Genomic DNA, 14,908 nt, shown 5'->3' with positions numbered 1-14,908 from the left:
TTTTAGAAGGCAGTTTCTGCGTAAAACATGACCAATCCAATTAGCCTTCCGTTTTCTTATTTCATGTAGGATATTCCTCTGCTCACTGACTCTAAATAACACTTCTTCATTTATCACATAATCGGTCCAACCCATCTTCTCATCCTTCTCCGACACCACATTTCGAAACTTTCCAGATGTTTCTGATCTACTGCCCTAAGTGTCCATGTTTCAGCCCCATACAGAGCTATGCTCCAAATGTAGCATTTCACTAGTTTATTCCTCAAATTTAAGTCCAATTTGCTGGTAAAAAGATTCTTCTTCTTACTAAATGCAGCTTTTGCAATGGCAATCCTGGATTTAATTTCACTAGTACACCTTCCATCGTCTGCTAACAAGCTATCCAAATATTTAAAACATTTCACATTCATTAATGATATATGTATTTTAATCATTGTAAAATATAACGGTTAATGACCGATTGGAAATGACATGGTTGGAATTTCTCCCGGACTCACTTAAGGAACCAGGGTCGACTCCGTATTCTGAGGATATGATAGGAAATCAGTTTGCAGGGCCACACGCCGGTTCAATCCGCAGAAGTGTATGCTGAAAATACTGATACAATGCGGCTCTCAATGGACAGTGTCTACATGTTCGGATATAGGTGTGAACTAGGACGTAACAAGCTGCACCGCGGAAACTCGGTCTGCAGAGCCTCGTTTATCAGGAAAATATATGTCACATGAAGTGAGGGTGACGGTATAGTAAGAGAGGTGTTGTCACGTACGTAGATATTTCTATCGAACCGAAAACTCTCCTTAGGAGACTAGAAATTCTGCATTATACACTGAACCCTAGTCACTTAAAACTGATCATTTTGTCAAAACTTCGTCAAAATCCATTTTATAATTGATTTCTCTGTACTGTCCATCATGTAGCAATCTCCAGAATTAAATTTAATTGTTTTCGAAATTCATCACTGCACTACATGTTTCAGCATACTCGGCCATCGGCAGGTACGTTTAAATTCGGTGAAACTTCTGTTCCATCTTCAAAACTGCGATCTGTGTTTTCGTATTTACAATTTTCTGAATGAAGTCAGTGTAATGGCTCCATGTGAGCGGCATGTACTCTGTCTTCTGGTAGGCCTGTACTCTATCGAGTGTGCAGTGTGCTTGTTGTGTGTCACTGCAGAGTGTTTTCAGACACTGCCATGAACACCGAGCTGCGTGTCCTGATTCATTATAAGTTATGCTGTATTATAATTTGTACAGAACATGAGTTCATGGCTGCTAGCTACTGGTCACGATATTACAGTTTTTTATGTGCTTTCAGTAACATAGCGTCGAATGATATCATAGCTGATGAAAAATAAGTTGGGAATAATTGGAGACAGCGATCGTGACCTATGTCAAAGAATTTCCTTAAAGATGCTTATGAAAAACGCAGAAAACCCCTAATGAGTTAAGTTGGCCGCCCTGCCAAGTTTCGATCTTGGCTTCTTCCGAATGAAGGTTAAGATCATCACTTCACGGGCCAGCCTGTTCGGTTGGTTACGGTATGAGATTTATTTCACAGAAACAGAATTTGGTTAATAATATTTATTCTGGCTGGTGGGGAGGTCAATTATTTTCCGCCAACAAATTCCCCTGTGCTGCCGGGTGGACGCTGACGAGTCGCTGTTTACATTCTTTTCAGAATGGACAATATTTTGTAAGATGAGGCACCAACTAAATAATTAACATTGATATTACTACAGCTACATCACGAGCCTCCAATACATTTTTATATATACACAAAATATAGAATATTCCAATTTGTCCGTGGGAACGCATCAATATTACAAAAACCAACGACTGACTCAATGACGTAAAACATCAATCAAAAAATTTTATTCTTGTTTTATATAATATAATTTATTGTATTTTTACGTCAAGTATTTTATATAATTAATAGTATTGTATCCAATTTTACTAGCACTGCGATTAAGTGGTGTGTATATGTTAACCATGTACGTGTATTTGCTTCATGATGGCTGTTAATAGCCGAAACATATAGCAGAGCCAAAACTAGGCACTGACCTCAATTTAGTTGTGTTGTGACGGTTGTAATAAAGAAGTTGTATAATATAACAGAACACGATGCATGAAATGAAAAAAAAAATCCTGACAGAATTTCTGCGTTGATTAACTTCTGCTCCCCGCGAATTCGAGGAAGGTACCACAAACTGGGCAGCGTCTTGTCCCATCTACATCCCTTAAAATTTATTATTCGATGATAATCCAGTCATTCTACGCTACTGAATTTCATTTTCTTACACCGTCCTTACTGCTAGAGTGAATACATAAGTTAACAAAGAAATAGACATATACCAGGGAATTACTTCGTTGAAATTCTGGATAAAGTGTGAACACAGAAGTTACGGTTGTCTGATATGTGACATCGTACACCTTGGTAGATATATGAATAGGTTCTGGAGGATTCTAGTGTTTCTACTATGAGAGAAGTGAAATAACAAATACAAATCACTCCGTCCAATATGACATATAAGTTTTCACTACGTGAAAACTTATCTCCCTTACATGTTTCGTTCCTTACGGACCATCTTCAGATGGAACATCATTACAAACTGGAAACTACCATCACAATAGGTGTTTTGATTTAAAATACATACACTTATATCCTATATTGCACAGTACGCATAAAGTCGAACATTTCACAATAAGTTGAAAAAATTGAAATTGTATGATATTTATTTGAATAAGTTGCAAGAAAGGCGAAGGTGGAAGTAGGCCTTTAAAAGAGCCCGCCTTGTAATTGGAAATCCTGCTCAGTAACTCCACGCTCTGCATGGAAAAACATCAGGAGGTGTAAAATATAACAGAATGAGACTATTGAAAATACAGTGCAGAAACAGCAAAATGAAAGGGAGGAAGAACGACTGCCTTGTAGAGGGTAGTTTCGTAAGTATATTTATAAAGCCATGCCAATTAGAGTCAGTCAGTCATCAGTAATCTGTCAGACGACAGGTCCACAGTCTCTTCCAAAACAGTTCCTCCACTTAATGCGATCTTCTGTTTTTGGGTAGAGACTATCCAGGAAAAGTGATAATGTGGTAGTTTTTCCATTAATATTCCATTAAAAATCCCAAATCTAATTTGCGGAATTATACACAATGTATAATAGAGCACAATTACACAGCACACATTACCTAAGAAAAGTAAGATTGAAATGAGAACAACTAAATCAATTATGCAAAATTTATTTCCATGTTCAAAGTTTAACATACAATTCAAATGTGGACCAACATCGCCCGAGGAACACGAGGATATTTTGGGGCTGCAGCGGATGGTCTCACGAATTTTGGGCTTCAAAAGGAGCCTCAGTCACACGTTATTCGTGTGGTTTCTCGACAGGTTTCTCTTCAGGTTTCTCGACAGGTTTCTCGACAGGTTTCTCGACAGGTTTCTCTTCAGGTTTCTCATCAGGTTTCTCAGGACGATGTGGAGGACGGAGAGGCGGCCAGTATGGCAGAACAGGGACTGGCACAGTTGGTGATACAATTATTGACAAACCAGGTGTTCCAATTAGTGGCGGAACCAGTGGTCCATATGGTGGCGGAACCAGTGGTCCATATGGTAACGGAACGAGTGGTCCATATGGTGGCGGAACTAGTGGTCCATATGGTGACGGAACGAGTGGTCCATATGGTGGCGGAAGTAGTGGTCGATATGGTGACGGAATGAGTGGTCGATATGGTGACGGAATGAGTGGTCGATATGGTGACGGAACTAGTGGTCCATATGGTGGCAAAACTGGTATTCCGTATGGTGGCCGGACTGGGAAACCTGGTCGATAATATGGTGGCAAAACTGGTACTACAACTGGTGATTTTTCCGGATAGCCCCACTGTTCGGGTTCGGCGAGCGCTACGACAGCGAAGGCTGCGGCAACAAGGAGTATCTGCAAACCAGAGGAAAGTTATGAACACCATTGCTCACATTAAATGTATATATTAGCCCGGTGATTGCTCAGTACTTATCACCTCGTAGGCTCATCAGGAGTGAAATAATCGTAAAAATGTAATAATTTTCTCAGATGATGACAGACTGTATACAGTTTGTTACTGACAGCACAGAACTAGAAGTACAACCACAATGCGCTCTCAGTCAATGTTCGCATATGGGTGTGATTTAGTGCACAACAAGCTGCACGGAAACCATTAGTTTTTCGGAGAGTCATTTCTTACACTAATTTATACCCCTTGAAGTGATGTCGATGGAACGGAAAGAGAGGATTTATTAGTAAAATCAGGGTAGAATCGAACCAGAGTTCCCAAAGAGCACCAAAATTCCGTCTCTCTCCCGCCCGGCTACATAAATCCAAACAAACTTAAAAAATCCTCACAATTAGTTACTCTTTCTGGACATGGTCAAGAATACCGTCCTTGGTATTTTAAGTCTATCACTTTAATGGAACCTTGTTATGAAATTTCATATAACTAGTAATAAATTTTCGATATATCGTCAATAGCTCTCTGATAAAATAGTCAAAATAGGGGGCTGTTACGCCGTGTATTCCGGTATACGTTCACCAGATTCTGGACGGAATATACCATCTCCAAATTCAGGACGGAAAAGTAAGCCAAGCAAGTAGACAGCAACAAACAAGCAGCAAAATATCTATAAAATATGGTGCCCGCTAGGGTCTCCTACAGTGACCCGCGTTCATATTACCAGTTGCTTCCTGAATCTGTTCTACCACTTACCTCATAACGAGCCATGGCGATGTCCAATGACAATACAGCAGAGCCATGTCTTATATAGGAACCCGTCTGTTTGAGCAGGTGTCCATGAGTTTTGAAGATGGATATCGGACGTGGCAAACCTCTTACAAGTGGCCACTGAATCGCCAGATTTGATACGCATTGGTAGAGAAATCGATTCGTCATGTGTTTGACTTGGCACTCATCTCCACCTTACCACCTGGACAAACAACTTGTTTTCGTGTTCATGGGCTAGCATGATGCATCGGAGCAGCAAATACGCTAGATGACTATATCTCTTATTAGCTAATTAAACCAAATGCATGTGCAGCAATGCAGCTTTCTGCACTTACGCAAATATATCTCGGTAGAGCGCAAATGCTGCTTTATGCAAAGCATGTTTACCTGAGTGATATTCCACCGGCTCTGAATAGAATTAAGAAACTGAAAGTGCAGTCAGGGCCCAACACATGCCAGTAGAGCCACTGATGTGTGATTGAATGAATGCATATTTGTTACCCTGATTTGGATTCCCCAACATTCTCCTTACTCGTCTCAAGAAAATTTCATGATACTAACTCGAGTAGACCACGACCGCTTCCCTCCAAATTCATTCGTACACCTAATTCATCTGTGATCCCACTTTTCGAAATTCTACGGAAAACACACTTGCTTCCAAAGGTTAGGTTTGGGGCTATCTTTGTTAACAGAACCGTGAACCATTAGTACTTATCTGAGTGCAGGTTTCGTCAAGATTCTAGAAATGACGAACGGGCGGGAAGAACCGTTGGAAAGGCCCGGAGTGCAAGAGTGACATAAAGGACCACTGCCTGAACCAACAGCTACAAAGCAACAGGCAATTCAACAAAACCTTCAGAGAGACGCAAGACCTGGAGAACGTGAAACGAGCTGTTGGGATGTCCAGCGGGTTGCGGGCAGCAAGCATCTGGACATTGTGGGGGGGTCGGCCCAGTCCGAAACGGAAGAAGGGACTACACCAGGAGTAGGAGCATGAAATATGGGAGCACCGGCCACTTTAGGCAGTTTTGCCCCAACCGTTTGTAATGAGAAACAAAAGAGGACAGTGATACACCTGGATCAACTGGTTCCCTATCAGCGATCCGCTACGGACGTGAGGACTTATGGAAAGGGCAGCAGGTTTGGATGGAGAAAGAACGGGAAGGAAGGTGAGACCAGTCGCAGATGTTACAAGCACAGCTCTAGGATAAGAAAAAATGGCGATACTCCTGTAATCTATGCGGGACGAATAGTCATTAAGAAGGATGCAATGTGACGTGTATACCCATTGCTAGGCAATGGGTCAGTAAAAACATCCCGCAACAAAAGCACAGTCAACAATAGGACGTTTTTGTTAGGAAACGGAAATTTATGAACAATCCTTAACAACAGAAAACGGTGTTTTCCGTGGTGTCCGGCCCTAGGCTACATAAGGAGGAACTCACGCAGCTAGAATTGGATCGAATTTTGGAGTTGGCAGTCGCAGGTGATTGAGAACAAAGAGCAAGAAAGGAACTAGACAGTACTAAAAACTTCATGTGTGATTTGATGTTACAGTGTGACTGCGTTAAATCAGTTGTCAGGATATGAATTTTGAAGACTAAGCACATTAGAGCTGTTGCAACAGTGTACTGGAAAGTGTGTAGAAAAGCGATAGCGCTGTATAGCCTTTAGTCCCCCCGGACTGTGAAAATGTATAAGTTGTAATAAATTCAATTATCCAATCCAAACCAAACCCCCGTTTATAGTCACTAACACTCGTGACAATATTACGATTAAAACCATGTCTATATTTTCTTAGTGGACCCCATTCCCACCAAAATGCTATATGCATTCTTGTTTTCCCCCATGCATGCTATATGCCCTGCCCATTTGATCCTCCTTGACTTTACCATTCTAATTGTACGAACTTGGCGAATAGTACATTTAGACAGCTCCTCCTTGCGCAGTAAGTGACGTCGCAAAACAACGCCGCAAAAATGAAAAGTGAGTCCCAACGAATGAAGGGAAGTTGGCTTTATGCATCTCTGCGAATTCTGTGCATAATAACGACAACAGTGGAGGGCAAGGACAGCTCTGATTGGTCGACCGGTAACGTCATGAATTAGTAGCAGTTCCTGTATTAGCGGTTGTCTGATTTTTCCGATGAAAAGCAGGGAGAGATGTGAGGGTGCGTTGCTTTTGTGACAGCGGTGACGAACTAGGAGTCATTGGACAAAATGGGCTTTCACTCAACATCACTTTCGGATGGACAGCGAACCATTATCCTATGCAGGAGATCCTGGGGTCAAGTCTTGGCCAGGAAGCCGGTAATCTTGACAGAAGTCTGCGTGCATTCTTTTCTGCTTTCCCCCGAATTCGAGGAAGGTCTCTCAAACTGGGCAGCGTCTGGCCCCATCTACATCCCTTACAATTTATTATTCGATGATAATCCAGTCATTCGACGCCATACAATCTCATTTTCTTACACTGCCCTTACTGCTAGAATGAATAAATAAGTTAACAAAGAAACAGATATATACCAGGGAACTTTTTTCCTTGGCACTACAGCCTCAGTGGGCCTAGGCCTACCTCCATGAACTCCATTCACTTCGGTTTTTCTAGATCTTACACATACGGTAGGCCTCCTTGGGCGAGTGATCAGCTCGTCGTAAGGCCTCTACCTGTAGACAAACACAGAAAAACGCACACAAACATCCATAACCTGAATGGGATTCGAACCCACGATCCCGGCTTCCGAGCGAGCGAAGACAGTGCATGCCTTAGACCGCTCGGCTACCGTGACCGGCATACCAGGGAATTACTTCGTTGAATTTCTGGATAAAATGTCAACATAGAAGTTACCGTTGTTTGATATGTGTCATCGTGTACCTTGATAGATATATACCGACGTTTAGGAAAAATCTAAAACCCTCAATTCCAGCAAAGTTAAATAAGCTGAAAGATGGAAATGGTATGTTATGTATTGATATGACATGAGAGCAAGCCGATGGTAGAGGTCGGCCCTTAAATCAGCTCGTTTAGCAATTGGAAATCGTGATCAGTTACCCTAAAGTTCGATCGCTTTGCGTGGAAAAACAGAAGAACGTGTAAAATGTAACAGAAAGAAAAGAGTAAAAGTACAGGGAAGGGAGAGCGTAATGGAAGGGGAGAAAGACGAAAGATTCCCTTTGGAGGGGGGGGTAAGTTTTATCTGCACTGCTCATAGTGCGGTGAGACTGAGTCCACTTGTACTGCGGTCACTACTCACCTATTGTAACAGCCCCAGACGATAGATACTCGTAAGGGCGATTGTGGAGCAATTGGTGGAATGAAGATTGGCAGGGGAAACAGAAATACTTGTAGAAAACCTGTCCCAGTGCCACTTTTCCCCACCACAAATCCCAAATGACCTGACCCAGGCTTGAACCCGAGTCGCCGCTGTGAGAAGCCAGCGACTAACTGCTTAAGTCATGGCGCGGCCTTGTGTATGTACGTTTATAACTTCATTATGAGTGAGCCCTGCATGACCAGTTGGAGGAAACGACGTCATTAAAATTCCATTTAAAAACTCCCAAGGCTTTACTTATGAAATTGTACTCAATGTATGGACACAATGACAGAGGACATATTGTGTTTGAAATGGAGACTGAACAGAGAACACGAAATCTAAAATGCAACATTTATTTCCATTTTTAAAGTGTAACAGCCAATTCGAAACTGGGTCTACATAGGCCGAGAAAACACGAGGATTATCAGGGGTTGCAGCAGATGGTCTCTACTCTGTTGGACATCCACTGGGTTCCTCCCTGGCTTCCTCGCTCGGTTTTCGCTGTGATTCTCGGTAGGTTCCTCAGTGGTGGGTCCTTCGGTAGTGGGTCTCTCGGTGCTGGGCCTTTCGGATGTGGGTTTTTCCGTTGTGGGTCTCACGGTGCTGGGTTTCTCGGTGCTGGGTTAATCGGTGCTCGCTCTCTCGGTGGCGGGTTCCTCGGGGGTGGGTCACTAGGTGCTGGGTTCCTCTGCGGCGGGTCCCTCAGTGGTGGGTCTCTCGGTTGTGGACTCCTCTGTGGGCTCCACTGTGGTGGGTCTTTCCGTGGTGGGTTTCTCAGTGGGAGGCCTTGGATGGTGTGGTGGCCAAGCCGGTGGTCCAAGTGGTGGCCGAGCTGGTGATCCATGTGGTGGCCAAGCTGGTGAACCAAGGGGTGGCCAAGCTGGTGGCCAAGCTGGTAGTCCAAGTGGTGGCTTTCCCCAATTACCCCACCGTCTGGGTAGTGCGACCGCCACGACGGCGAAGGTTGCGGTAAGAAGGAGTATCTGCAAACCAGAGGAAAGTTACGTACAACATTCCTCACATTCTGTGTCATTAATAGAACCCATGATTGCTCACTATTTCTCAGCTCGTCGGCTCATCAGGACTCAAATAATCTTAAAAGTCTAATATTTCCTTCAGAAGATGGCAGACTACAAACCGTTCGTTACTGACAGTACAGAAATACTTAGGAATAGAAAGAAATTCCAACATTTCTGAGAGAGAAAGTGCACTATGGATTGCCCAACGCAATTCTGAATATCCTGAAAAATATACTGAAAATCCAACCACAATGCTGCTCTCAGTCCACGTTCGGTTGTGGGTGTGATATAGGGTACAACAAGCTTCACGGTCATCATTAGGTTTGTAGAGTATCTTTTATGACAATAATTTACACCACTTGAAATGAAGGCGACGGCAGGTAAGAGAGGCTTCATTAGTACCTCACGGCAACGAAAATTACATCTCGTCTCCCCCTAGCCATATAAAACAGATCAAAACCAAGCAAACGTCATCACAATTGGTTAGTATTTCTGAGCATGGTCATGAATACCTTCCTTGATGTCTTAATTCCTAAATCAGTTTAACGGAACTTTGGTATGGAATTTCAGTAATAAATTTTCGATATATCGTCAATAGCTCTCTGTTAAAATAGTCGAAAGGGGGGGCTGTAACGCCGTGTATTCCGGTATAAGTTCACCAGATTCTGGACGGAATATACCGTCTCCAAATTCGGGACGGAAAAGTAAGCCAAGCAAGTAGACAGCAACAAACAAGCAGCAAAAAATCTGTAAAATACGGCGCCCGCTCGGGTCGCCTACAATGCCCCGCGTTCATATTACCAGTTGCTTCCTGAAACTGTTCTGCCACTTACCGCGTAACGAGCCATTGCGAAGTCAATGATAATACAGCAAGGCCGTGCCTTATATAGGAACCCGTCTGTTTGAGCAGGTGTCCCTCAATTTAGGAGATCCATTTCGGAAGTGGCAAACTGCTGAACTGGGAGCACTGAATCACAAACACAGCTACTTATTAGGTTAATAAACAAAATGAATGTGCAGGCGATGTAATATTCTGTACTTATGCAAAGATATGTAGGGAAAGCTGGAAGGAGACCGGTCACGGTAGCCGAGCGGTCTAAGGCATACATTGTCTCCGCTTGCTCGGAAGCGAGGATCATAAGTTCGAATCCCACTCACGGTATGGATGTTTAGTGTTTGTGTTGCGTGTTTGCGTTTTTCTGTGTTTGTGTACAGGTATGAGCCTTGCGACGAGCTGATCACCCGCTCAAGAGTCCCACCGAATGTCTAAGAACGACTTAACCGAAGAATTTCATTGAGGTAGGCCAAGGCCCAAATTGGGGCTGTACCGCCAAAGAGGAAAAAATAGGCAGGAAGGTTCTTTTATGCAAAACATGTTTACTGTAGTGACACTCGCGTGCTCTCACAGATATATATATATATATATATATATATATGAAGGATAATGGTCTGGAGGCTATGCAGTGTATTTAAGAACTTTCCGCAAGGTAGAAAATAGAAGAATTATTTGAAGATGGACCTCCGAAAGTAGATGACATGAACCCGAGCAGGCTTGAGCAATACTAACATCTGGACTTCTATATGGGAGCCGTTCTGTTCGAATCTCATTCGGCATATAGGTTACACTGCCGATCACAGTGGCCGCACGGCCTAAGGCAAAAAATCTCTTCTCCAACTCGTACACTGCAGTCATGCGTTCGACTCCCAATCGAGGTACGCATGACTGTCTGCGTTTATGTTGTATTTGTGTTGTTCTGTGTATTTGCAAAGGCCTTGCGACGGCATGATCGCCCGTCTAAGGAGTCCTCCTAATTCTGTTAGATTACAAAACTCATGAAGAGCTCAGGACTCGACAAAGCGCTGTAGAGCTATTGATGAATGAATAGTTGTTACCTTGCTTTAGATTCTCCGCCGTTTTCCTCACTTGCTCCAGGAAAATTCTATGACAACACCTCGAGTGGGTCACAACCGCTTCCCACCAAATCGATTCCAATGCCTAATTCATCAGTCATCCCTCACAGTACGAAACTACTTAAAGCATAAAAATAAATTCCATACGTTTCTGGTTGGAACATTCAGAACCCCAAGATACATTATGGTCTTTGGTATCCAAGATCGACTCCGGATTCAGAGAATATTATATGAAGTTAGTTTGCAGGACCACACGCGGGTTCAATCCGCAGAAGAGTATGCTGAAAGTCCTGATACAATGCGGCTCTCAATGAAAAGTGAGTCCATGTTCGGATATAGGTGTGAACTAGTACGCAACAAGCTTCACTGCGGAGACTCGGTCTGCAGAGCCTCGTTTATCAGGAAAATGTATGTCACATGAGGTGAGGGTGACTGTATAGTAGGAGAGGTTTTGTCACGTACGTAGATATTTCTATCGAACCCAGAACTCTCCCTATGAGACTGGAAATTCCGCCGTAAACATCAACCTCTAGTCACTTAAAACTGATCAATTTTCTCAAAACTTCGTCAAAATCCATTATATGATATACTGTACAGTTCTCTTTCCGTCCACCGCGCAACATCAAGATTTATAATTAAATCCTTTTCACTGCACTAGATGTCTCCGCCTCCTAGGCCACCATCGGCTGCGTTGAAATTCGTGGAAAATGCAGTGCCTTCTGCACTACTGCGATCGGTGTTTCTCCATATGTACAGCGCTTCTAAGTGAATTCTGTGTAGTTCTCCTTCCTGTGCCCCTGTATTGCGTTAGGCCTGTTGCCTGTCGAGTGTGCAGTGTGGCTGGTACGTGTCACTGCACAGTATTTTCACACACTGCTATGAACACCGAGCTGCGTTTCCTGCTTCATTCTAATTGTGCAGAACATGAGTTTATGGCTGCTGCCTGGTGGTAAAGAAGAGGTAAAGCTATCCTTATAAGAGTAAGTGAAGGCCCATATTGCTGTGAGACGGCGAGGTCCTCCATTTTCTCTAAACAATCGGCTCAGCCTTACGCGCCTGCCCCCTGAAAGATTCCTGGTACTCATTTCTGTTAGAGGATGAGTCTACCACGGGACAATAATGCTGCTGGGAAGATTAGGTAAATTGGAATATCCACCTAATTAGTACTGGAACCCACGACCTTCCGGCTTGTAGCATAGTGCCTCAACCAACTACCCTACCAGGGCCGCGCCATAGCTCAAGCGGTTAGTCGCTGTCTTCCCACCGCTGCGGCCGGGTTCGATTCCGGGTCCGGTCAAGTGGGATTTGTGGTGGACAAAGTGGCGCTGGGGCGGGTTTTCTCCGAGTATTTCGGTTTCCCTTGCCAATCTTCATTCCACCAATTGCTCCACAATCACTCTCACCTATCATCTGGGGCTGGTACAATAGGCCAGAAGCGGCCGCAGTACAAGGGCCTTAGTCCTACCACACTAGAAATAAAAAAATACCCTACCAGGTACCCCGCTAGCTATTGGACGCGATATTAATGGTTTATCTGCGCTTTCAGTAGCTTAGAATACACAGTGTCGAAGATTTCACAGCTGATGAATGAGAAGGCGGGAATAATTGGAAAGAGGCGGTCGTGGCCTACTTCATTGAATTTCCTTCAAGGTGCCATGAAAACTGTAGAAAACTCCCAATGAAATAATTTGGCGTCCCGGGCGAGGTTCGAATCTGTCTCCCTCCGAATGCAAGTCAAGATAATCACTTCATGGGTCAGCCTGTTCGGTTGGTTACAATATGAAACTTATATCAACAGAAAACGATTTCGTTTACCAGTGTTTATTGTGGGGGGTGGCGGATGTTGTATCGCTTGCCGTCCTTAGATTTCCCTGTGCTGCCAGGCCGACGCTGTGCCCAACTTACCAGTGGCGTCCCGACGCTCTCTTCTCACATTTACTCAGCTATTTCAACACATAGGACTAGGCTAATTCAGTGGACGATAAAAAGAAACCATAAAACAAAATTGTGATAGAGCACGCACATTCGTGGCACTAGGATAAAAAAGGAGGTAGAAATTTGTGCTAGAAACCTAGCTGACAAAAAACCAAGTGCATGAGCACAAATGCGAAGAAGTGGGGGAAAATTGTGAAGACATATAATGTCTACAACTAGTGCCATCTGTGGAGTAAACTGACTCGAACTTTGTGGAGACGCATGAAGAGTCTGTTACGTCATACAAATCTTTTCTGAAAGTTATAAACCTCATTGCTGATGAGGGATATCCAGATAGGAGAAATGTCCAAACTGGGTTGGCTGATTGAATTGGTTAAGCATGTCATATGGGTCGATTCATTATATTTCCTATACGTCCTGTTACTTTAAATTTCCAAAATGCTGGCATCATCTCATTCTACTCTGTGGCCCTCTTCATAGGCGTGTTGGGCCAATTTTGATTTTTGTAGAGGACACTGTTGGAGATTGTGCTTGGCTAGAGTTCTCCCTGTTTTCACAATATAACTTCTCACACTCACAGGGAATACTGTAGACGCACTGTGACGTCTGTTGCGGATCTCTGTTCGGCCTTGTTCTCATGAACACCCCAGTAATTCTGTGTGTCATCCACCATCGTCAGAACCCTTTAAAATCTAATAGCATGGTTGTTACTTCAAGAATATGAGACTTTGGAGTGTTGGTAGTACTGACGAACGAATATATGAATTACAACGTTGAGATGGGTTCAGTTGGCTTGATATATAATCCAAGCTTCATACTAATTCGTTCAGGCATTCAAAACTTGTTAAGCGAGATTCATACTCTTATGTGATTGAGTGATTTTATATGGAGATTGGATTCGTAATTTGATTTATTCAACACCAATATAATGTAATTGCAACAGTCTCGCTGACTTGCACATTCTCTGTAACCACAGCACACGTAAAGTGTTTTCAATTTATTAAGATTTCACCACCAGTTGCCTGGTGACGTATCCTAACAATGTCCTCTGCTTCCATACACATATTCTTGCCTCCTGGCGGCTCTCAAAGTCAAAGCAAGGAGTCGAAGTTATGTTTCAACCGACGGTCAGTCGGCCAGTCTGTCTTGGTGTCAAGCACCCATCTGGGGCACAAGACCAAATTTTTATTATTGGCAGACATTTATGGGTTTGTTGATGTGGGTCGCCTTCTCTGACGAGATGAGGGACATGTCTTTTACAATTTCTGCTGGTCCTCGCCAGCGCAGTTATTCTAGTTTCCGAACTCATGGGACACATGACCATATTTTACTGTTTCCCCCAGGTACAGGGTGGCCCAGTTATACCATCCACTGGGTTCCTTTCCCTTCACCTTCTACGATTCGCTCAGCTGACTCTCAATTAACTATCCTGCTTATAACATCTCGACACGGACCGAAGGAAACACCATTCCTCTGTTGCTATTTCCATTTGTTTCGTCAAAATATGTCTGCTTGCGAAGCCGTTACTCGGTAATGGCTTTTATATATGGCTGCTTCTTCCGCAGTCGTTGCCAAGTAACAGGTCTACATGCCACATTATACTGACACAGCCATGTATATATAGACAAACTGTTTGGTCACCTCATCAATTTCTTTTTCAAAATTAGGTTGGTAAATTATTAAGCTAAGAAGCATATATCTCCTCTCGTCACCAGAACGCAGGACAAATCGATGATAAGGATGACAAGGACTTTCAACTACATCCAAAGTACAGGAAGTAACATGAAAGGAAAGCCATAAATTAAAATTGCGTTTACGAAGGGCTTAAGTTCACTACAAATACACCAACAACCGGGATGCATTGTGCAATGGCCCGTAACAGCCACACTGCACACTCGACAGGCAACAGGCGTTCCGCAATACAGGGGCACAGGAAGGAGAACTACACAGAATTCACTTAGAAGCACT

General features: G+C 43.4%; 2 protein-coding genes across 2 annotated transcripts; both read right to left on the bottom strand.

Annotated features, from left to right (window-relative positions):
* Positions 1 to 3,228: 3,228 nt before the first annotated feature.
* LOC111872704 (36.4 kDa proline-rich protein-like) lies at positions 3,229 to 4,845 on the bottom strand. The gene is made up of 2 exons (XM_023866855.2): positions 4,751 to 4,845; positions 3,229 to 3,945 (listed from the first exon to the last, which is right to left on the bottom strand). The coding sequence occupies exons 1-2, from the start codon at positions 4,763 to 4,765 to the stop codon at positions 3,376 to 3,378; spliced, it is 585 nt and encodes a 194-aa protein (XP_023722623.1). The 5' UTR covers positions 4,766 to 4,845; the 3' UTR covers positions 3,229 to 3,375.
* A 3,567-nt stretch (positions 4,846 to 8,412) lies between these two features.
* Positions 8,413 to 10,023, bottom strand: LOC111872700 (non-classical arabinogalactan protein 31). Its single transcript, XM_023866841.1, has 2 exons — positions 9,928 to 10,023; positions 8,413 to 9,058 (listed from the first exon to the last, which is right to left on the bottom strand). Exons 1-2 carry the CDS (start codon positions 9,940 to 9,942, stop codon positions 8,747 to 8,749), a joined length of 327 nt encoding a protein of 108 aa, XP_023722609.1. The 5' UTR covers positions 9,943 to 10,023; the 3' UTR covers positions 8,413 to 8,746.
* Positions 10,024 to 14,908: the final 4,885 nt, after the last annotated feature.

The sequence above is a fragment of the Cryptotermes secundus genome, unplaced genomic scaffold (assembly GCF_002891405.2).
Source record: "Cryptotermes secundus unplaced genomic scaffold, Csec_1.0 scaffold1013, whole genome shotgun sequence".
NCBI classification, from domain to species: domain Eukaryota; kingdom Metazoa; phylum Arthropoda; class Insecta; order Blattodea; family Kalotermitidae; genus Cryptotermes; species Cryptotermes secundus.
This window is presented reverse-complemented; position numbering and strand designations above follow the sequence as displayed.